This window comes from Pinus tabuliformis, chromosome 8, assembly GCF_031772625.1.
Source record: "Pinus tabuliformis cultivar Carrire ecotype Pingquan chromosome 8, CPIR1, whole genome shotgun sequence".
Taxonomy (NCBI): Eukaryota; Viridiplantae; Streptophyta; class Pinopsida; order Pinales; family Pinaceae; genus Pinus; species Pinus tabuliformis.
The window spans coordinates 548,972,293-548,998,558 of NC_142294.1; the positions used below are offsets into that span (position 1 = coordinate 548,972,293).

At 36.3% G+C, this 26,266-nt stretch overlaps 1 protein-coding gene across 1 annotated transcript; it reads left to right on the forward strand.

Moving 5' to 3' along the window:
* Positions 1 to 554: 554 nt before the first annotated feature.
* LOC149236611 (heat shock protein 82-like) lies at positions 555 to 4,484 on the forward strand. The gene is made up of 2 exons (XM_089461584.1): positions 555 to 677; positions 4,164 to 4,484. The coding sequence occupies exons 1-2, from the start codon at positions 637 to 639 to the stop codon at positions 4,441 to 4,443; spliced, it is 321 nt and encodes a 106-aa protein (XP_089317710.1). The 5' UTR covers positions 555 to 636; the 3' UTR covers positions 4,444 to 4,484.
* The last annotated feature ends 21,782 nt before the right edge of the window (positions 4,485 to 26,266 follow it).

Here is a 26,266-nt window from a genome sequence, read left to right on the forward strand (position 1 = left end):
ATCATTTCATGGCACATAACGAATTCATTAACATAGCTAGAGTCATGGAGCAAGTGCAATTAAAGGTGCTTAAGAACAAGGTTGTTCATGAAACCAAAAATCATTGCTCAGTGATTGATTGGGTGTAAATAATAACATTAGTAGATATAAGATCAAATGTGGGCTTTGTTTCCCAACAAGAAAGAAAGGGAAGTGAAAACAATTAGGACATTGTCACCACAAAATCTCTAAAGATTTGGTTGACAAAATATTGTGGTTGATGGGGAATGGAAGAGAAAATTGATGAGGCAAAACTTGCAAGAAAGGGAATAGACTATTGACATTGATCATATATATAAAATGGCAAAGACACCTAAAAGGTTACTGCATACACCTCAGATGCATTTGTTGAATCATCCAAGATTTCCAAATCAATGATTATCATAACATCAAATCCATGGAACACTTTCGAGACATCACCCAAAGTGCGTAAAATAACTTAAGACATCGGCTATCCTACACTTGGCCTCATAAAACCCTACACCTCATTTCACCACCGACCGAACCCTAACTTAAAAAAACCCTGAATCCTCACAACCCCGTGCTCACTTCTAGTATTCCAAACATTTTGCCTCCCCTGGGCCTCGACCTTCTACGATGACATTCATCCAGACAACCAATCCGGCGGGTTCCTCCCGGTAGGTATTTTTCTGTTTGTGCATAAATAGGGCTGGAGCTAACCAGCGATATATTGGGTATTTAATGTCTTCAGAGTAGCACACCACTTAGCTCGATAACACGGGAGCGGGCAAATATTATTTAATACCGAATTTGCCTGCTCCCGTATTATCACGTTAAATCGTGTGCTGCTCTGAAGACATTAAATACCCAATATATGACTGATTAGCTCTTTCCTATAATTTCACCAAAAGTACGCTTTAATCTACGATTTCACTCTTGCAAACATAATGTCTATTCAATGAATATGGAAACGTTTGATTGTGGACAAATTCCCGCTAGTATCCAATCGCGTATCGATCCCAACTTCGCTGTTAGGTCCTCTTGCAATTAATGCAAGTCCCCACATTAAAATCGCCAAATTACGCATGGAAACAGCAACCCCATCCCCAACTCCGCCAGATGGGGGCTTTATCACAGATTTTTTCATCAGCAAATGTGGTATGACAGAGAATGATGTTTCAAAAGTCCTTAAACTTTACAAGGGCTTGCTGCATAAACCAAGCCAGGATTTGGAAAAAGGTTTGGAGTTGTTAAGTGAGTGCGGTTTGACCACCCTTGCTCAGATTCGAAAGGTGGTCCTTTGCAATCCTAGGATTTTTTTTATATAAATCCGAAAGAGACTTGAAGTTTAGGCTCTGCTTCTTATGGTCTATCATGAAGAAAGAGGATATCTGCAAGCTTGTTTATTCCTATTCAACATTTCTTGATATGAGGGAGGATAAGCTTAAATCTGCGTTTTCGCTGTTGCAAAGATTGGGCATTGAGGGCGATGCATTATCGAAGTTATTGGCAAGGCAACTCCGTCTCCTCACGTTTACGGAGGAAAAAGTTATGGAGTCATTTAAAGTGGCGGAGAGTCTTGGGTTTACCAGGGGATCCAAGATATTTGGGCACGCATTGCGTGGGTTACTAGGAATGGGAAAAGAAAAGATATTTCGAAAACTGCAGTGTTTGAGCAGTTTAGGTTTCTCCAAAAAAACAAATTTACAAGCTCTCAAGAAGGACGCCGGCGATTTTGGGGCTTTCAGAGGAAAAACTGAAACGGGATGTAGATTTTCTGGTCAAATCACTGGGGCTTCCATTGGAAGATATTGTTAGATATCCCCTTCTGTTGACATGTAACTTGGAGAGGAGGATAATCCCTCGGTATAGAGTAATGGAGGCCTTGAAGTCCATGCAACTGTTGAAGAGAGAGGATTTCTCCACATATTGTTAATTACACAGGCGGACAGTTCTTGGAAAAAGTATGTTAATGGTAATCCCGAATACTCCTCCGTCCTGCGAGGTATTTACTATGGATAGAAAGATGTGAAAGTTGATCGTTGACAAGGAGACTTGCAGTGAGTGTGTTTCAGTCAAGAGGATTCAACGGAAGTTATGAGCAGCTTTGATCAATATGAGATTTCATTCACTGCCTTTATTTTTGAAGTCTTTTGTCATTCAAGCAGAGAATGTAACAATTGTTGGATATTTTTCATGGGAAAATACCAAAAACCAAACAAATTTAACACCACAGAGGCAATGCTCTGTTTCTACTGTTCTAGGATCTTTTGCATAGGGAAGTTTTTAAAAAAAATTTACTGAGAAAAGTATTACACAGCCATAAAAACATTTCTATTGTAATTAAAAAATTACTGAGGAAAGTATTACACAGCCATAAAAACATTTCTATTGATTACAATATAAAGCCTGATACAAACTTCATCCTCTTTCACTCAGAGAGATTTACCAAAAATACATTCAGCCAACTCTGATACATATTCATCCTCTTTGCTGAGAAGGATTCACCACAAAAATACATTCAACAAAACACTACTCTGTCTCCTCCTCAGAATTTACTGTGATGGGTTTACTGCTGTAAAACCCCTTTTTTTTCATTTACTGTGTAAAACTATTTTTATACATACTGCTGTAAAAATATTTTACACATGCTACTTGTAAAACAAACTTTTACATATGTAGCTCCTAAAAAAAGTTATGTGCTTCTGCACGTTACAACATTTCACAAAATATTTTCAAATACAATACCAAAGACTTGGCTTCATCTTAAACTGCTGCTTTTCTGGTTTGATTTCTTTATACCCTCCTTGCTTCACACTACCCACTGCTGTGCGATTTTCTACACATACCTCACTCAAACATATTCGCTCCACTTCTGCTCTTTTTCATGCACTGCTGTGTACACTTTTTTTTCGCTCCCCTAAGCTCTCATATTACAAAATGGTCAATACATAACAAAAATTACACACTAGCTCTCTGATCTTTCGCTACTGCGCTCTTACATATCTCCCATGTGCAACAACAAACAAATAGCACATTTCACTTGTTATATTTTCATAACATAATGGTCAATGCCCCAACAACAAAAAAACATAACACGTTTTCTTATGTATATTAATATGCCGTATGAGAAAACTAAATGCATTATCTATACCTATGACAATGCATTAAAAAGAAATATGGTCAACGAAATTTGAAATTCACTCCACGCAAATATTAAATGCTGGCTCGTATGTATCTTCCGACAATCGACGGTGAGAGCGAAGGAAATAATGGAGGAGAGAGCGATGGAAATAATCGAACGGTGGAGGAGAATATCGGGAGATCATTTTTTGCAGAGCTTTATGTCCCGAGAATATCAGACACAGCCACGCGTCAACTCCAAATTTTTTCGGGCTGAAATATACGGAAAAGGCGAGTTTACTGAACGATTTCTGGCGTTGGTACGGCTGCGCAGTTGAAATTAGATTTCAACAATAATTTAATATTTATGGATTTCATGGCATAAAAGAAGGGTGCTTGCTAACAGTTCTGAGAAGCAGATTTTAAAACAGGAGTGATTTCAACGGCATTGCTTTTAACGGAGGGTGCAACTCACCTCTTTTGTTCGTCCATTACTTTTCAATGCATAATTAAACTCATTTTATCAGCATGAAAAAGGCAAATAGCCAATATTGATTTTTACTCAACACACTATAGATACACACTATAGATATTATTGTACTCAACACACTATAGATATGATTGTGTTGCCAATTTTTAATTGTACTTGTACTTGTGTGGCTAGAGTTAACTAGCCTGCCATAGGGCATTTACGCAAGAGTTAACCAACCTGCCATAAGGTATTTAATCCACCCTATGGAAGCCATTCAACCATACATGAGCATGGCATGAATCAGAAAGCCTCATCTGAGATGTGATAGGGTGGTTGTGACGAGTGGAGGGACCAACCATCAATGAGAATCGGCGCCTGCTTAATCTCTAAACGACGGCGGCTTACTGCGTACTTTTGAAACTCAATATTCTCCGGCCATCTAAGCACCCATGGTACACCCATTTGAATTTGGAAACCCTGCCATTCATATTCTAACCCGGTTTGAAATTTGAAAATGAATCCGCGCCATTCAAATTGTACCCTGATTTGAAATTTGAAATTGTCCCAGAATGAAGGCCCAGGCCCTCCGCCGCAGCTCCATCTGGCCATACATGTCCAAGAAGAGAACGATGGAGATCAACCCGGAGAACCCCATCAGGGAGGAATTGAGAAAGAGAGTCGAGACAGACAAATATGATAAATGGATGAAGAATCTGGTGACGTTCTTGTATGAAGCCTCGTTGTCCAAGGTGGAGGAGCCAAACACATTCATGGCCAGAATTCACAGGATGCTCAAACTTGGCCTAAGCATGAGGAAGAATCCAATAAACATCAAAGGCTATTACTGATCAACTCCATGAGATAGTCCCTGTGCTCAGCAAAATTTTATGAGGGTCTACTGGCGTGTTATCTTTTTGCAGATATTTTACATATAATTTTATAAATAGTATTATAGGCTGTGTATTTGTAGAAGAATATTAATGCCCGTTACCATATCTGCTTGAAAATGACATTAATCATCTTTGGCTTTGGCTCTTTGGCTTTGGCTTTGGCTTTTCAAAATAGAGAAAAATAGTTTTTATGAATATTGGTATAATCTTTTGATGAAATTGTCAATAAATTTAAAATTGTTGATATTTCATTTGGTGGCAGGGTGCAAGACAGAATAATCATGGAAAAACCTAAATCATACTCGTTAACTTTTTCCTTCCCTTCCTTTGTGATTAGTCTGATGGTCATAATGAATATTAAATTTTTTTGGTTGGATACACACATTGTAACTAGTAATGAGACGAACCATTTTTAGTGGAGGAACAACAATACATGTAACTGGAAGCATTGTCGCTATTAAATTTGCACAAAGTATGAAAATGTTAGCTGCAGAATTTTTTTGTATAAGGTAAGAAAATTAGAGTATTAGTGGAAGGAATTCACAATTAATCATGAAAATTCTAGCAGTGGAATTTTTTAATAAGATAGTAAAATAGAGTATTGGATGGAAAGAATTCATAATTAATTACTCAGTGCCAATCTTTCTCTTTATGAAATTTTTCTTGACCTTTTGCAAAAAATTTGTTAATAGCGTGATTATAACAAAAAGATATTTAAAACTATTTATTCTTGTTTGCAGTTTTAGGACCAAAAAAAATATTGAGTAAAGCCGAATTAAACAATTCTTTATTTTTGTTTGCAGTTTTAGGACCAAAAAACGTATTGAGTAAAGAGAAATTAAACAATTCTTTCTTTGCATAGAAAGTTAAATAATTTGTTTTTAGTAAAATAAATATTTATCTTTTTGAAATTATTTTTAATAAAAATAATTTACTTTGAACAAAATAAATATAATTAAATTCCAGCCAAAAAAACATATTAAAAAGGAAAATTTATATATTTCAGATTTTCAAAAAACAATTGTATTGCTATTTATTCTACATTATAATTAAATTCCAGCTAAAAATATATATATTAAAAAGGAAAATTTATATATTTCAGATTTTCAAAAAACAATTTTATTGCTGCTAATTCTACATTCTGATAATATGAGGGAGATATGTAATTCCTTCAGTGCTCAATTTTAAATTGACAAATGTTCATTTAATATAAAAGTAAGTAATTTTTTAAATGTAAAACATTATGAAGGAGATTTAAAATTTGTTCACTCACTTATAAATAAAACATTTCAATGTCCATCATAATAAAATATTTTATTACTCAAACAAAAAAATTGAAAATACAAAAATCTAGTTAATACCTAATAAAAGTAATAAGAAGACGTCTAGTTCATTCAATTCTTAACATAAAATTAACCTGTCATTTAAAAATATGAATAATAATAAAATTCAATATTGCTCATTCTTTTGTCAATTCTGTCTAAAACTTAGTAAATATTTGTTTGGATTGCAAAATAAATATGTTGAAATGATATATGTAATGCTTCTAATTAGATGTGTAAGGCTTAATTATGTACCAAGAAATGGTCACTTTAGGTTTCATAAAGATTAGATGTGTAATGGATATTTTTTTAATGTAATTGTTAAATTAAAAGATTGACCATAAATAAATTAGTTGTTAATACGATTCAATCTCCAATTTAACTTTTAGTTTTCCTATACCATTTATGGATTGTAAAACATGCAACTTGACATTATAGGTATAAAGGGAATCCATGGCACTAAGGTAGTTATTCTTGAATGTCTATTGACAAGATACACATCCTTTGATTTTAGAGAATATATAAATAACATCCTTATTAGTGAAGACACTTCTTCTTAAATGTATATGGTCAATATAACCATCCTAATTGTAGAAAATATAACCTTGTTTTGAGCAAAGATCATGTGTCCTTTAGGGGAGTAGATTTTGTTGTTATATTACACTTCAATGGAATCTTTATTCCCTAGGGGAGTCCCTTTCTAGTGGATCTCTTTTAGGAAAGTGTACTTGAACTTGTTCTAAACAAAATTGCAATACTCATGGGCATCATGTAAATTCAAAAATAAATGTCAAATGGTCTCTTGTTGGTCACAAGAAAGATAAGCATCTTCTATGAAACTTGTGGAGAGTAAATGTTAATCTAATAGTATACATTCACATTAAATTAGGGTTTTTAATATCATAGAAAGAAAAATTTATTATCCATTTTCTTCTAGGGTCAATAAGGTCTCATTGCTTTTCCTAAAATGAGAAAGGGGCTATAGGGGATTGATATAAGAACTTGGGCCTATAAATACAAATAGGTTTATCATATCTCCATAACCCGTCTCTCAAGGTCCCCTCAGACTTTGTGTATTAAACTTGAAAATGCCCTCTTCCATTATTACCTTTTGAACTCATATTTGTATTACATTGTTTCTGTTGTCTCTTATGCCATTTCATATATTGTGTTGGCATGATGCAAGTTAATGTTTCCCTCTCATAATACTTTAGTTGCAATGAAAATTTGGAAAACAACAATTTATTGGCTAGGAGTTATTATATGTACATGTACCACTTTTTTCTCTTTTTTAGTTACGATAATGAGAATATTTGTATTAATTGAAAAATATGGGCCCAGAATCCTAAACCAAAATTATCCTCCGAAGAGTAATACAACAAATACTAAGAAGACACGGGTCTTTGCAGGTGGATACCTTCTAATAGAGCCCCAAAATTAAACAAAATTTGCATTACATATAGCCATTTTAGAATTGTAGAAAATTCATGTGTGTTATAGCCCCTCTAGTTTCAGTTTGTTTTACACATCATTGTTTAATGCCCAACCCCATGGTTCATTCACACATTAAAACACGAATATAAAATTACAACTAAAACATTGCTAGGCTATCACTACTCTTTTTCTCCCTCACCACCAATTCTTTCTTCTGCTATGTCGTATACCCTTCAGGAGTTGTACCTGTAGACAAGAATTAGATTATATCTACAAAATGTTCATCTGCAATGCACACAACAAAGAGTTGCGCATTAGAAAATCCTTTATCAAGACTTGTCGGTTCTTCGCCATTCTCAATCTGTGAAAGGTGATCCGGTCCAACATTTAATCTCCCTGGCTTCACAACTACCTCAAAGTCATACTCCTGAAATAATAGTAACCACCTACAAATCCCCTGCCCCCAACATAGGCTTGTTGACCAGGTACTTTAAGGTGGAATGGTCTGTGTACATTTTGAAGTGCGCACCCGACAAATGATGCTTAAACTTCTTGAGCACGTATACCATTGCCAACCCTTCGCACTCCATGGTTGAATAATTCTTCTGTGCCTTAGACAACTTTCTGCTCGCAAATGCAATCGGATGGTCAATGTCTCTTGTACATGGTTGGGTTAACACTGCTCCTAATGTTATGGAGGACGCATATAGAGCTCTTCCAGCTCCTCCCCCTTGTCCTCTTCCTCGTCCCTGGAATCCTTTGCGCGTTGCAGTTGTGCCTTAATCCTGCTGAGGACATGTCTCAGCATGTACTCTATGTGTCGGAGTTTTGTCCATCATTAACTCATAGCTTCGACAATTGTGCTCATCACGGCCTATAGACTTACAGAAATTGTAGAACAATTGTTGGGGAGTCTGTACAAACTTTTGTAACAAATGGAAATTGTTTGTTGAATGTTTTCCTGTTATTTGGAAGATAGTGCACCATGGCACTACACTGGTACTTGATCTAGCGGTATTTTCCGGCTTCAGGGGGGATAGGACCTCCCCCAATTAGATAGTTCTAATACATCAGGAAATGATCATTGTCATGACCATGCCCCTTGCACTTTAAGCACCATACTTCCAAACAGGTCTCATTTTGGACCTCTTTCCCCTTTTTGAGATCCCGCAACTCCATATGCAGGCTAGTCAACTGCGATTGAATCTACTGCACTCACAGATTCGTATCCTAAATAGGCGAAGCCTCCAACTTCATAGAAATTTCCAATGCTTCAACCTGTGATCCAACCTTCTACTGTGACAATGGTAATCTCAAATGAGGTAACAACGAAGCAATATACCAATCCTTATGTTGTTCATCCAAGATCTATAGATTAACCTGTTGTAGCAAACATTTCAACCTTTGATCAAAATCCCATGTAGATTCGTTCACCTTCTTCTTAATTTTTTTGACCTCAGTCACAGACTGGGCTTGAGACTTAGGCTTTCTAAATTCATTATCCAACGCATCTTTTGTGTCTTTCAATGACGCAACCGAATGAGTCGTAATGTACTTAATATAGCAACTCAACACCCTATCTTGCAATGTTGTGACCAGTTGCGCTTTCTTCATATCGTCATCCGTTATTTGTTGTGACTTCCACACATCATCTTCTTGGACCTAGGTTTAGAGTTAGTTGTGATAACCAACAAAACCCTACACTATTGACCCTTTCAGCAACAACACACGTAGCACATATTGAAGTCTCACCTGAGGCAGTATTGGGGGATGTTAGAACCATGTTTCTGCATCCAAAGGACTATGTGATGTGTTTCTTTCAATCTTAGGGCTTTATCTCGACCTTCACGAACCCTAACCCTTAAAACCTGAAAATTACAACAACTAATAGTTAGTAGTTCTATGCCCTTCGCCGATTATGATAAACATTCATAACATCATATAACTAAATATATCTACTTCTTCGCGAATCTATTGAGTACTTTTCCTGATTAACTGCATTCAACAAATAAAAAATACAGTAAATTCAGAGATAACAAAGATATGCAGATAATTCTTCAAAACAATCCTTTATTATGCTTTATATATTCAATTACATTCCCTTCCAACCCTGTGCACACAGCTGCAGGGGCCTGCGCACTCAACTGCGGACTTACCAAGGTCTCTGTGCACGCAACTGTAGGAGCCTTCCCCTTTGCCTAAGTACAGAATAAAAAAAAATAAACTCAAACCATACACTTCTATCCTTCGCTATGCTTATCTATGACTCTTTTATGACTCCTTTTTATATCCTTCTTCATTATAATACCATGGTCTGCGAACCATGGGCGGATCTCAAAACAACCTAACTCTTAACAAACTAAGGGGCTTTGACCTTCTAAAATCCCCTTTGACTCCTATCAACCTGCGCTACTCGTAATCCGCTCCTCAAAATGCAGAGACTTTACAATATTTAACAAAACTTTACAAAATTTCACCCCACGGGGTGTCGTCCCAACAACTTCTAGGGTGACAGGATCACAAAGCTCAGGATCCCAGGGAACAAGTTCCTAGAGTACAAGTTCACCACAGGACATTGGGGCATCTTCATCAGGATGATAGGCTTGAGATGAGGAGATTCCTATAGTAGTTCAAGAGGCTACTTCAGGGAAGAGGAAGCCAAGATGGCTTCATGATACTTTGTAGGAAGATGTGTTGTTAGTAGGGAAACTGAATTGGTCAGTAAGGGAGATAAGACCACTAGAGAGGTTGGGTGGCTATGTGGTGAGTGTTGTGGAGACCAAGTAAACTAGCTACGACGAGGATGTGAATTAGCAAATTTGGAGGGTTGTTGCAGTGGAGGAGTGTGCTTACATCATGAACCAAGAACCTCTTCATGTCATTCACCTACGTAAGCAATCATTCCTCCATAAGAATGATTCCTAACGACCCTGTCAGATAACAACATACATCCATACATATATATACATATAAACATTAGAATTAAATAACCATGGTCCATGACGACCCTGTCAGACAAAAAATACATACATACATATATAAACATTATCATGATCATGATCACAACATAATTACTATATAACATAAGGTTTAAGAGAATGCCCTTTATCCATGCGCAACACGCACAACATTGAGAACAATAGTTCCCAACATATCCAAGGCATCTCATGACTCAAATCTATTTACCTTACCTTTCCTGATTACCTTGCTCATGACTATATTTCCACTATCTATTTACACCAATGGACCAAACCAATCCAACCGATTGTCATATTCTTACCTTCAACTACCCTTTACTCATGCACTGAGCTTCATCTGAGTCTCATATTACCTGATGGGTTTCATTCAACTTCTCCTGAGCTCCATTAACTTTCCTCTTTCCCAACCAATTCCCAAGACTCAAAACTTAAAAGGAAAGCACAAGAAACAAACAAGAAGAATACCATGAAAACCAATAACCACACGACACCACAACAAAGTGGTAAGGCCTTGCACTAGACATAAACAAAAACCGCAAATCAAGCTCCACAAATCACAAAAGACCAAAAGCACAAGACTAGCAACAAACACCATGACTCCATTCCCACAAGTTTATAATGCTCCCAAGTGAAAGCTCTACCCGATCCTTCTTTAAGATTTCATGGCGATCTCTTTTTCCATGAAATCCACTACATCATACTACCATAAACACAACTGTTAGTGCATAAGTAAACATAACAACATACTAGTTACCTTATCTTGTCATACTAATGCCAAGCATGTTACTCTGCAAATTCTCACACATGTCAACCACATGTTCCAAATATCAAGGCAATCATATCTATCAATTTGAAATCAACCTTTACCAAGACTAGCAATCATGTCATAATCCATAGTCAACTCATAGTCATTAGACATAATGCTACAATTGTCACCTATTACACTCAAGTACATGCCAGTTATCTAAACACATATGAGTGAGTAAAACCATCTTAAAACAAGATCATTTCTTGATGCAATCTTATAGACACATACTCATATCATGTGATTAATCAAACATTTAACAACAGATAGATGACATAATAGACACCAACACTCAAACACCAAATAGACAACATAATCAAACATTCAAGCACAAAGTAGACGACATAAGCAAGTTCATAACTTAATGTATCTCAGGGGAGGCTATGCACAATCAATCTAGTTAGAATGATATAACTTCACAACACATCAATTAAAACACAAATAAGATCATGATATCCATAACATTAACTAACTAACATGTTCACATAATAAGCTCATAACCATTTGTTGTTCATGCATAAAAATCACATATGCATAATCATTCTAGATTAGTACAACACAATGTCACAAATAAGTCATCTCATACCTGAATTTCGTAATCATAACCATCTGCATAGGCCAATCCAATTTAGCAGGATACATATAACATCAAGATCCTACTACAATAACCCTAATCATCAAGTTACTATCATATAGCAACAACAAGTTATATATCATTCTCATCAACAACATATAATCTAATCATCAAGCTAACTAACATAAAACAACAATAACAATGCATACAACCACATATTACTATCATTCATGATTACCTGACACATGCAACTAGCACCTATCATGTATGTAACCATAACATCAATAGAATTAAAGGCACACATAACCATAATGCATATAACAATCCTTAACCTGCATACCTACATGCCAAACATACAATACCTGTATAATGATCTGCACTTACCCCAAAGTCTAGTGCTGCAACCTCACTCTAATGATCTTCATCTCCTGCTCTATCTTAGACAACACATTAGCATAATAACATACCAATAACATCATGATGACTTAATTGCATACAATGACCTCATAATGCATGTTTTCGACCTACTATACATGCATAACTATAACCATGAAAATGCATGCATAACAATATATATACACTGACATGCATAACAAATGCATATACAACCATAAACTCATGATGGCACATTCCACAACAACACCATCAACCTTCACATGGCGACGTCACTACAACCATGATCAACACCATGTAAATGCAACAAGCAGATGGACTACAAGCATAAGGAAAACGTATGCACCTGACATGAATGCATCACCAACACATCGCCCATCGAGTCTGAGGGGTGAACCATGCTCTGATACCACTCTGTGGTATCAGATATGGCCCAAAGAGAGCACAACCCGCTTTGATACCACTCTGTTACACCCTCCTCCCACATCTACCCAAGCAACCGGTCAACAGGGGTAAACATGTGACGAAAAGTTACTATGATATGATTTGATTCTCTATGTGTCAGTTAAAGAAGTGGAATCAATGGAAACACACCATACCAGACCTTCTACACCTACTACAAGACTCCTGGAATGCATCCCATTCATTCCCCTAACCAACCCCTGGGTCCCACTGAGATTTTAGACCATTAAACTCTTGGACGCTCCCTTGATATGGACAAGGGTGCGACTAAAAACCTCTAGACACACGCACAACATGGGTATGCATGTGTCTGGGGAATTGTTTCCTGATACCTATGTCCACAACTCAGGGATTTGTGCCACTTTTCAAGCCCAGAATCTAGGGCACTGCCCAGAAACCCCTGTAGCTTTTAGAATCCATAATTTACACGATGACAAGCCTTACAAATAAAAATCCGACTCGAGGACTAGGCCTGACCATCCCCAACCAAGACTGACATTCTCTCAAACACTTCACATCAATGCAATCTACAGGAAATGAATACAAGACAAAGCATAAATGATTGATAACTCATATGAGACTTGACAAGAAGGATCACCACCCTCTTCCCTTAACTTTTTGATATCAATTAGGTCTTGCATCCATTATCCTTTCATTTACAAGTAAATACATGAAATAACCGTGACTATAACTAGTCACATAACCATGCTTATAACCAACATTAAACCATGTAAATAATAATGAGATAACAACTATTAAGAACACATAATAATAATTACAAAAGAAAGAGAGCTTAGCTTTTATTAAACATAGGCAAGAAACGACCAAGTTTGTGACTTCCACGTATCACCCAACCATAGACATGGCTGAACCAAATATTTCTTTCAGCTAGTCACCCCCATGCCATATTCCAAGCATGAATGTAGGATATGATGGATATACCAATCCAAGAACAACCAAGGGAATCCAAAGGTTAAACCACCTCCACCCTCACCAAACTGTGATCTCACCAAAACCGGCACCAAGATAAAAAAACCAAACTGAGCTTGGAATGCCTCCAAACTCCATCACTATCCTTGAGGAATTTTTTGTCTCCTTGTCTCTCAGGATTTACCACAATATACACCAGATCACTAGGCCCTAAACTGAGACTCCACCCTCTGGCTTTTACCATGTATCCCGCCAAAAGTGGTCAAGGGATTCCTAGGCCTTTGGGAATTTTCTTGAGACCACCTCTGCCCGAGATTCCAAAACCATCGAGCAATTCCAAAGCTCAAAACCAAGAAACAATCCCATCACATCATGGCTATCCAGAAAAAGGAAAGGCAAGGCTAAAAACCACTGTCATAACCCAACAAGACCATGCCATCGACAACCAGAGAACCAGATACCAACATGCAAAGCCGTGCATGTCAAAACCAACTAGGAAATCACACATGCAATATGTTACTTGCAAGTATTCCAACTGAATCTTCTTGATCATGCTCTTCCTTCCTTGCTCTATGCATTCCTTTATTTTCCTTGTCCTTCCTTTGTTTGTTTTTCCCTTCCTTGCTCCAAAGCTAAAATGCTCCAAGAAAACTTTGTGTGTCCAAGAGTGTGAGAGAGATAGAGAATAATGAGAGAGCTCCAAAACTAAAATGACAAAAGGTTACACTAACCAAGCCTGAGCAAAAGCTTGCCAACTGATCCTCGTAAGCATTTTTATCCATGAGGCCTCTATTTTCTTTATTTTCCATTATTTTCCTTAAATTTCCTCCTCACATGCAACCTGTGACCTCCTCCTCATAAATAAATGTGCCAAAAATGCCATTTTACCTTTCCAAAGCCTTTGTCATTGCCTTTACCAAATTCCTTTAGCCATAATAACCAAAATGAACACCCACAATAGGATGTCTTGCCCAACATTAAGCTTGGAATACGTGTCCCTTAACCGTGGTCTTATTTTCCTTTATTAACTTTTATTACATGAACTTTTAACGAGGGGTTGTTACACTTCTCATCATTATGAGACTAAAAAGGAGGAAAAGGAAAAAGAGGCTAATCATTCTTCATGTGCAAGTGTTGTAGAAGAGAAAGAAGGAGAGGAGAGAGCGTGGAGGCTTAGATAGATTATGTTGGAGGAGAGAATGCACAACACCAAGGGAAACAAGCTCGAGTTTAAGGTTTTAAGAGTAGGCACGCATCCAAATGAAAACTTGTCTGAGTTTTTAGGCTAGAAATTAGCATGTAGACCAAGGTATAGAAGTCAATTCCAATGATTATTTTGAGGAGATCCTACATATCTTTCAGAGGTTTCACAGGCCCAAAAATAGAGGAGGCTCAACGTATTTTTAGGGAGAAGCACAGGCCCAAAAAAAAAGGAGAGATATGTGGGCGTGTAGCATGCACTTTGAGGCAGAGTTTGCAAGTCTGTAGCACCAAATCTGGTGGGAAGAGAGTACTTTCAGTGACATGAAATTCAAGATCTAGAAGTTTGGTAGTGGCTGTTGGGCCATGAATACGACCACTTTGTAACACTTATTTCATCCATTTTTACTCTTCTCTATTATATCATCTATTATAATTTATCATTTAAATCCATTTTATAAATAATTTATGCTCTCATGGATGAATATTATTTATTCTCCTTTATTTCTAATAAATTGATGATTATGCATTATTTTATCAATGATAGTTCTAATAAGTTGGTTATAACATTATTCACCATTTTTAGCCTCCAAGGTAACTTCCAGATTGAAGATTTGATTTTTAAATCTGCCAACTCAGAAATTCGCTGGTTTAAGGAGTGACAGTTTTGTGGTTGAGATTCTGAGAAAATGAAGACGAATTTGAGAAATCCGGAACATGGGTTTTGTCCAGAACGGGCCCAATTAACTTTAGTAAAAAATGGTTTGCCCAAATTCGGCTTGTACAAAGAGAAACGTAGGGTTCTTTGAGCACGATTTTCTCAGAAATTCGCTGGTTTAAGGAGTGACAGTTTTGCGGTTGAGATTCTGAGCAAATGAAGACGAATTTGAGAAATCTGGAACATGGGTTTTGTCCAGAACGGGCCCAATTAACTTTTTCAAAGAACGGTTTGCCCAAATTCGGCTTGTACAGAGAGAAACGTAGGGTTCTTTGAGCATGATTTTCTCAGATTTGCAGTTGCGGCCGTCCTCCAAACTTTAGCTGCAAACCCAAATTCGTCTTGCTTTTGTTGAGAGATGAAAGGAAATATATTTTCTTGTTGATCATCTGGTTAGAATCAACCCAAATTTGTAAAAGAAATCATGTTGTAATTATCTCTATTGTAACTGCTCTCTGATCTCTCTCTATTTAAATGAAAACAAAGATCAGAGATGAAGGTGATTTTCAGGAGACTTCAGGATGACTTTGGGGATTCGAATGATGGCGAATTGATGATTTGAATTAGAGATTCAGAAGCAAGGATTCATGATAGGATAGGAGGAAGGAAGGATTGTTTTATGTTGTAAGTCTCAAAGCTTCAACTATTGTAATGATTTCACTATTTAATGACTAATACATAATTTGGGCGTTGCTGTTCACTCTTTTCCTTTTGAAGTAACCCAACAGCGTCCGCTGGCGGCTAAGGGCCCAGCCTCTGGTGGAGTACGCTGCTGCTGCTGCTGCTACTGTATATTATATTCTTTTGTTTTATGCGTGGTTTGCTTATCAGTTTTATTTGGTAATCTGATATGTTATGTTATTTTACATCACAGCTCCGTTACATTTGATTTACTGAGTAATATCATTTCTGAAGACAAAACCGTTATATTAACTTTGCAATGCATTGCTGTTTCTTTAAGTGCTGATATAAATGGTTTTTACAGGATACCGTTGCTATTCAATTATGGAATCACTGTGTTGTAACATTTGACCATTGGTATTATTGAATTCATCTTAGAAATTATATTTCCTTGCGATTGTTGAATCTATGAACGTTGCTGTTACATTCTAAAAGACAATCGTATTATTTATAACTAAGACTGACAAGTGGATTACCAAGATCAGATTACTATATTAGCGTGTTGCGTGTATATATGATTGATCCCTGCTGTTCCATAAAGTATATTCCATCCAGTTTGCTTGAGGAGTGAAGAGTGTTATTTCATAGCAGAGTGTGAGTAAGTTGGTTTTGACTCGTGAGATTTAGTTCTTTTAATTGCTGTTTCATTTACTGCTGTTCTATTTCCTTTTGCTATTCCATTTTACTTGCTGCCGTTCCATTTACTTGCATTTGCTGCTTTGGTGTGAGAGAAGGTCTAAGGCTGTAGTGAGCCTCAGCAAGTCGCTGCTTAGCTCCCAGATCTTTGGTCCATACTCTATTTTCCTTTCCATCAATCTCTAGAGGAATGAGTTATTGCTACTGTATCCTCGATTGATGGTTGTTTGAATGAATGATTTAGTTTTAGAACATTTCAGTTTCTTGCTGTTCAAATTAGATTTTGTTTCCAGCTTTCATTTACTTTTGGGTTTTAAGCACTATACTGCAAAACATTACTCTTAAGTAAATAGCCGCCTCAGATTGAGTACACTCTTGAAATAAAAAGTCGTCCCTGGGTTGACAATTAATGTGAAGTTAATTAGGAGTTCAAAAGACACCTTTTTATCGCTCCACATTTTGGCGCCGTTGCCGGGGAGAGTGTAGCCATTTCTAAAGAGTAGTGTGAATCTGATGAGTGCCTGCTAGGGAAGAGTTGGATCTTAAAAACGGAAGGTAAGAACCTGCGTATGGAGCATGTAAAAGCCCTGCTCCCCCGTCCGCTTTCCAGCAGGACTGTTAAAGAACCTAGAGTAGAAATAGATGTTTGAATTTTTGTGTGAATAATTAGGAAAAAGATAGAAATTTTTAAAAAATGAATTACATGATCTCATGCAAGTGGTGATGTAAGCACCACCCATTTCACTAACCGATTGACAGGAACATTTGAAGAAGGAGCCTTGAAGAAACACATGAAGAACATCTTATATTATGGTAAGAAATGGCTCACGTTTCTACTTTTGAATTTCCTATCAAAGATCTAGGAGAAGTGACACAAATGCACATAATTCCCCCATCTTTACCAAATTTTCATGGTTTAGCAAATGAAGATCCAGATACATTTTTATTTGAATTCGAAATACTTTGTAGAGGATATGATTATTGTACTAATGATCAAAGATTGAAAGTGTTTCCTCTTACTCTAAAAGGAGCATCTCTCCGATGGTTCATGAGCCTAGGTGGGAATTGCATCCAATCATGGGAGGACATGGAGAACATATTCTTGAAGAAGTACCAAGACTATTGCAAATCCAATGAAGATATTTTCGGTATGATACAAGGGGAAGATGAAAGTTTGGAGGATTATGTAGATCGATTTCATTATAACCTTCAAAAATCAAAGCATAAGCATTTGGAAAAAGAGATCTTAAAAACACTCATTCTTAGAGGAATTAAAGATAAATTTTTAGAACTTTTAAATCTGATAGGAAAATGTGATGTTTTTCAGTTGTCATATGATGATGTTTGTGAATTGTGCATAAGGTATTCAAGAGGAATCTCCAAGGCTGGTAAGAATTCTAGAGAAGTTTGTCCCTTATTTTCTAAATCTGCTACAAGAATAGGAAACATAAAAGCTGAAATCAATGCTTTATTTGAAAATTTTAAAGTTGATTTTATTAGCTCTCTAAACGGAAAATTGGATGTTTTGCAGGTTCATAAAAATCAAGAATTGGATGAAGTGTTTTACCCTCAGGACCGAAAGGAGCATCTCATAGATACTCACTCTTCCTTATCTAGGATGGAAGTAGCATATCAAAGAGGTAAGAAAGCTGCAACAAGGCCTACAGGTATGGTTCAAAACACTTTTTCTCCATTGTCATACTTGCATAATCCATTATGGAATGCTAATGTGTTAGGGCAGCCATGTCAATTTCAATATAACCACCTATCTTGTTTACAAGTTGGACATGGTTCATCTTATGATGGCATGACTACTCTCCCTCATCTTGTAGCACAAGCACATTCTCCATATTCTCCACCAGCTCTTTCACAACACCTTGCTTGCCCATCAAAACCATTCACACAACCCAATCAACCACATCATCAAAATGCTCCATTCCATACACATTTTCCTGCTCAACTAATTCCACACCCTCACCATAATAAACCAGTACAACATGCTTACAATGTTGAACTGGCAAATTTACCCACCCTTCCCACCCATTCTATCTCACATGTGTTATTAGAGAAAACCTACAATGAGTTTCAGAATGTTTCAAATGCAAAAATTGTAGAAGCTATGGAAGAAAATGAGGTTTCTTTTACTATGCATCAACAAGCTATTTTAAAAGCTCAAGAACTTCATGATATGATGGCTATGCGAAATCAAGAAAATAAATGATACATTGAAGATTGATTTCACTCCATCATTTGTTTGCAACATCACTCCATGCTTCAACAATTTTTGATACCATTTTTTGAAGGGAAGTTGGCTTCTCATACCCTAATAATCCATTAACATGCATTTTTCAAATTTGGGTATGTGCATACGTGAAGCCGTATTTCGAAAATGGCTTCACTGGAAGTACTCATATACGTAGTCATATTCATCCTTCAATCAAAGTAGGTTAGTGAAAAAATAAAATAAAATAAAATAAGGACATAAATAAGTGCATTTTGTTCTTTTGTAAAACTAGTTGTTTTTGTTGCAACATGCTATCGAAATCAACATCGGTGATAATTTTTTTTAATAATTTGTGTATGTAGATGATTTACAATGGAAATAATAAGTTCTACAAACACTCATTTTCATTTTTATCACCAATTTGAAAAAATTCTTGAATTTCATTTTTTTGGCTTGCGGGCTTGATGAACTTTCTGGAAAAACAGTCGGGACAGTCATGTTTTGAGGGACCAAAAGTGAATATTTCTAAAACCTGTTTCTACTCCACGTAGCCCTTGATGTCTACTTTCTAACCCAATTTGAATCACTCAATTTGGATTTGAAACGAAAAAGTTAGAACCAAAACATTGACAGGGTGTCTAGCGGGCAGCTCAGGAACAGAGTTGGGACAGTCAGTTTTTGGAGGCCTAAATGACCATATTTTTAAAACATATTTCTACCCTAAGTAGCCCTTGATGTATACTTTCTAACCCAATTTGAATCACTCAATTTGGATTTGAAACGAAAAAGTTAGAGCCAAAACATTGACCGGATGTCTAGCGGGCAGCTCAGGAACAGAGTTGGGACAGTCAGTTTTTGGAGGCCTAAATGAATGAATTTTTAAAACCTGTTTCTATGGTAGATTCCCCTATGAATCTAGTTTACAATGCAATTGGAATCACTCATTTTCGATATCGTATGGGGAAGTTATGATCAAAATACTGACTGTCTATCGTAAATCAGCACTCTTAACACTATGTCTTTCTGGCTGTTCCTTACAGTATTTGACCTATCAATTCTTCTTGTCTTCAAAACCTGTTTCTATTGGAGATAAATAAATGAATCTATTTTAATTTCCAATTTGAATCATTCGAATCCGACATCAAACGAAAAAGTTACGCTTGAAATATCAATTGTTGGTCTAAGCCGGGTAATCGACAATGACTCTATTATGCAGGTTGTTCTAACTAAAATTGACATATCATATCATTGAATCTTTAAAACCTGTTTCTAATGGAGATAAAGCTTCGAATTAGCTCTCATTTGGCTTTGGAATCACTCAATTTCGACGAAAAACAAAGAAGTTGTGATTAAAACACTGCAGGTTAGTATGATTGGCCACTGCTCTCCCGCAGGTAACAAATAAACTTTACTTTGTTATTTTCTCCAAGGATTTGTTCTACAGAGTAACTACTTGTTAGTTTTTTACATAATTCTTGGATTAGGGGAGCCCGCGCACCTCTCTTTCTCCATGATTTAATGTTTTATTGCAGGTAGATACTCGTTTTTTGCAGGTCTTGGGAAAATAAAGAAGGTCAATTTATGGACGAGTGATTTTTGAAAGAAATTTTAAATGAAACAAAATAATTTCATCCAACTCATTACCCAACGGATTCATAATAGAAGAAATGAAGAATTGATTTCCATTTGAAAATTCATGTCTTGTCACTGTTGCCAAAACATTTTTCAAATAGATCATTTTTTTGACATAACAGCATAGCTGTTGTAACTCAATTTATTTATTTACATACTGCTTTTTGTTGTTTTTTTTTTCTAATTTCTCTTATATTTTGTGTTTCAGGTGTTGCTTCATTCAAAGTGCAACTCATCCTCAGCATCAATACAGTGAACAGCTAATTCATTCTTTGTGTGTTTGCATTTTATGGTTGTGTATTTTGCTATTCCTTTTCTGAAGGGACAGCATTTGTGTGCATTTTTGTTGTTCCGGCTGTTCCTTTTTCAAAGGGACATCATTTTCGTTTTGCTATTTATTTTCTAAAGGAATAACACTTTTTGGTTCAGCCATTCATTTTGCTGTTCCTTTTTCACAGTTCATTTTGCTGTTCCTTTTCGAAATGGAACAACTGCTGTTCCTTTTCGAAATGGAACAGCACTTTTGCACTTTCACGTTTTGCTGTTCCTTTTCGAAATGGAACAGCACTTTTTCACTTTCACATTTTGCTGTTCCTTTTCGAAATGGAACAGCTGCTGTTCCTTTTCGAAATGGAACAACACTTTTTCACTTTCACATTTTGCTGTTCCTTTTCGAAATGGAACAGCTGCTGTTCCTTTTCGAAATGGAACAACACTTTTGCACTTTCACGTTTTGCTGTTCCTTTTCGAAATGGAACAGCACTTTTGCACTTTCACGTTTTGCTGTTCCTTTTCGAAATGGAACAGCACTTTTTCACTTTCACATTTTGCTGTTCCTTTTCGAAATGGAACAGCTGTTGTTCCTTTTCGAAATGGAACAACACTTCTGCACTTTCACTTTTTGCTGTTCCTTTTCGAAATGGAACAACACTTCTTCACTTTCACGTTTTGCTGTTCCTTTTTGAAATGGAACAACACTTCTGCACTTTCACGTTTTGCTGTTCCTTTTCGAATGGAACAACACTTCTGTACTTTCACGTTTTGCTGTTCCTTTTCGAAAGGGACAACACTTCGACACTTTTCATTTTTGATGTTCCTTTTTCAAAGGAACGGTACTTTTGATTTTTGCTGTTCCTTTTTCCAGAAGAACGGCGTTCGCATTCTCGCATTTTTTTTGTGTGTATTTTTGCTTTTTGGTGTGCATTTCCTTTGTTGTTCTCTACAAGGAATAACATTTTTTTGAGTGTTTTTGCTGTTCATTAAAAAAAAAAGCAACACTTTGGGAGTATTTTTGAGAGCAACCCTTTTCTTCCTCTTGTGATATTATTCCTAATTCATCTCAACCACATTTTACCGATTCCCTTTTATGGCATGAAGTACACTACTTTTATCAGGACAAGAATTATGGGTTCTTTTGAAGCAAAGTTAATATCATTCACGTTATAATATTTAACCAGACAGCTCCTTGATGATAGATTTTTTTCAAAAGGGATACAATTATTTATATACTACTTTACTGCATTGTTTTCTGTTGAACATGATATTGATTGATCATCTTAATACCATGCTGGTTCCATCATCCCTGGTTATAATCTTCTCTGTCTGTAATAAATGAGATTATGGGTATATTTTTTTCTATTGACATCTTCAACTTCTTCCGCCATCCCTGCTCTTAAGGAGTACTGAGCCTCCCTCTATTTATCATAAAAATGTGTAATAATAACAAAATTTTGTTCGCAGATGGAGGATAGGGGGTCTCATTACGAGCCAGCCTACCATGTTCATAAGGTTGTAAGAAAGTGACATTCCCATTATGGCCACCACACCAGGGTTATGATCCATTGGATAGCCAAATTATCCTTGGAACAGGAGGTCTCATCACGAGCCGGCCTGATCACTTTTGCTACATCCCAGTGAATGGCAGTGTGATTATCTGGTTACCACGCCAGCACACTGATCTCTTCTGTAGAACAACACTGTAACTCTCCATTTATAAATTGAGGATCCTGGCTCATATGGGTTAACAAGCAACCCTGTCAAGGCTATGGACGCCTGCTGGCAGCAGCGGCTCTGCTTATGGTATTGAAGTTATATCTTATCGTCAATTATTATTATAATACCCTTTTCTTATTTTTCTTTTTATCAGAGAAGTTATTTCCTTAACTTTTTCCCTGTTTTGAACCTTTATGCATGAGAAATTGTTTTATGATCAATCACATCATTTTCAGCTAGAATACCATCAGCAAAGCATCTTTTTAGCATATTGTTGTCCTTTTTCATTTTGTATAAACTATCATCAATCCAAAGCGTCCTATCTCTTATTCATAACTATCTTTACACACTTTGCTCTCAATATAACCATAATTTTCACCGTCCTATCATTGATATGTGTACTCTGCTTCATTTACTATTGTATTGTTCACTCCCTTGCCTTGTCATCAACACCACCCCTTTCATATGCTTTATGGTTATGGAACCCATTTTTCAATTAGAGGGGGGGGAATGTCTGCATTATGGAATTGCATGCGATATGATTACTACACTCTGCCATAACTTGTTGATTTGACAAAAGTTTTTCTGACTGAAAGTTTTGCATGCATCTTATCTATTTCTATTCAAAACTAACACTATGGATTGAAGAACATTGTATGAAAAATAGTGCTTTGTTTACAGGTGAACAAAAAGTATGGGCATAATTCTATTCGTAGCATGACCACACTATTGCACTTCACAGTAGAGGCTCGCGAACGTGAACAATTCTTCAGACATGCTGTGCTTCCCTGGATTCCACCTTTTGCATCACTTTCAGCACCAACTCTGCCTACATCAGCTTCAACAACTGTCAGTCCATATATGTCATTCCACATTTTTGGAGGTAAAACTTGAGGTAAAATTGCATAGTTTTCTAATTTATTATAAATCTAGGAGAATCTAATGAAAATCCATTTTGAGCATTATTTGTCATCCTTCATTCCACATCTTTACCACTTCCCTTTTTTTAGCAGCATGTCATTTTCGAGTGTGGGGGAGTGTTCCTTTCATTCATTTCTTTCTTATGACCACGCCATTCATATTCTTTATCATCCATTGCTATTCTTATTCATTCTCAACACCTCCCTTATTTCATGTTGTTTTACACCAAGCATAGAATTCAACAGCTGGTAGCAACCACCTCTCTTTGTTTTCTAGCATCGCATGCGGACATGCTAATTTTTCAGAGAGGGGGAGGAATTGCTATGCATGATGGATGTTTTCTACTTTCTCCCTTATTTAAGACATACAATTTCATTTTTACACAGTGCAGAAATTGATTTCCACATATTTTTAAAACTATGAACTCAATTCTTGTAATTTTTGGAAAACACATACGTATCATCAATACAAACCCACACAATTTCAAGAAATATTGGTTCACAGATTGCGGAAATCATGCTCTCACCTACAGCCATTTTGTTTATATCTCATGATCCATGCATCAAAACGATCTGATTTTTGGATCATAGAAGCCTTCATATATTACAAATCTACTTGAAACATTTCAACAAAATCTGGTTTGTAGTTTTTGACAAAATGGTTAATAAAGTTTGTTGTTATCTATATCATATTTTGTTGCAACTTCATATAATTGAATGTCAATATAAAAATTGTTATGCCTTCATCAAGATTACTAAAAGTAAATATTCATGAATTAAGGAAGAATTCATTTGTTCTATCCATTTCATGAGCTGAGATGAAATATTTTTTTATCGCTTGGTTAACACATGGGTTTTTGTCTTTGGGTTGCATGAAGACGTGCAATATATTCAGTTTTCGTTGCATGAGGACATGCAACATATTGAGTGTGGGGGTATGTTGGGCCATGAATACGACCACTTTGTAACACTTATTTCATCCATTTTTACTCTTCTCTATTATATCATCTATTATAATTTATCATTTAAATCCATTTTATAAATAATTTATGCTCTCATGGATGAATATTATTTATTCTCTTTTATTTCTAATAAATTAATGATTATGCATTATTTTATCAATGATAGTTCTAATAAGTTGGTTATAACATTATTCACCATTTTTAGCCTCCAAGGTAACTTCCAGATTGAAGATTTGATTTTTAAATCTGCCAACTCAGAAATTCGCTGGTTTAAGGAGTGACAGTTTTACGGTTGCGATTCTGAGAAAATGAAGACGAATTTGAGAAATCCGGAACATGGGTTTTGTCCAGAACGAGCCCAATTAACTTTAGCAAAGAACGGTTTGCCCAAATTCGACTTGTACAGAGAGAAACATAGGGTTCTTTGAGCACAATTTTCTCAGAAATTCGCTGGTTTAAGGAGTGACAATTTTGCGGTTGAGATTCTGCGCAAATGAAGACGAATTTGAGAAATCTGGAACATGGGTTTTGTCTAGAACGGGCCCAATTAACTTTATCAAAGAACGGCTTGCCCAAATTCGGCTTGTACAGAGAGAAACGTAGGGTTCTTTGAGCACGATTTTCTCAGATTTGCAGTTGCGGCCGTCCTCCAAACTTTAGCTGCAAACCCAAATTCGTCTTGCTTTTGTTGAGAGATGAAAGGAAATATATTTTCTTGTTGATCATCTGGTTAGAATCAACCCAAATTTGTAAAAGAAATCATATTGTAGTTATCTCTATTGTAACTGCTCTCTGATCTCTCTCTATTTAAATGAAAACAAAGATCAGAGATGAAGGTGATTTTCGGGAGACTTCAGGATGACTTTGGGGATTCGAATGATGGCGAATTGATGATTTGAATTAGAGATTCAGAAGCAAGGATTCATGATAGGATAAGAGGAAGGAAGGATTGTTTTATGTTGTAAGTCTCAAAACTTCAACTATTGTAATGATTTCATTATTTAATGACTAATACATAATTTTGGCGTTGCTATTCACTCTTTTCCTTTTGAAGTAACCCAGCAGCGTCCGCTGGCGGCTAAGGGCCCAGCCTCTGGTGGAGTACGCTGCTGCTGCTGCTGCTACTGTATATTATATTCTTTTGTTTTATGCGTGGTTTGCTTATCAGTTTTATTTGGTAATCTGATATGTTATGTTATTTTACATCACAGCTCCGTTACATTTGATTTACTGAGTAATATCATTTCTGAAGACAGAACCGTTATATTAACTTTGCAACGCATTGCTGTTTCTTTAAGTGCTGATATAAATGGTTTTTACAGGATACCGTTGCTATTCAATTATGGAATGACTGTGTTGTAACATTTGACCATTGGTATTATTGAATTCATCTTAGAAATTATATTTCCTTGCGATTGTTGAATCTATGAACGTTGCTGTTACATTCTAAAAGACAATCGTATTATTTATAACTAAGACTGACAAGTGGATTACCAAGATCAGATTACTATATTAGCGTGTTGCGTGTATATATGATTGATCCCTGCTGTTCCATAAAGTATATTCCATCCAGTTTGCTTGAGGAGTGAAGAGTGTTATTTCATAGCAGAGTGTGAGTAAGTTGGTTTTGACTCGTGAGATTTAGTTCTTTTAATTGCTGTTTCATTTACTGCTGTTCTATTTCCTTTTGCTATTCCATTTTACTTGCTGTCGTTCCATTTACTTGCATTTGCTGCTTTGGTGTGAGAGAAGGTCTAAGGCTGTAGTGAGCCTCAGCAAGTCGCTGCTTAGCTCCCAGATCTTTGGTCCATACTCTATTTTCCTTTCCATCAATCTCTAGAGGAATGAGTTATTGCTACTGTATCCTCGATTGATGGTTGTTTGAATGAATGATTTAGTTTTAGAACATTTCAGTTTC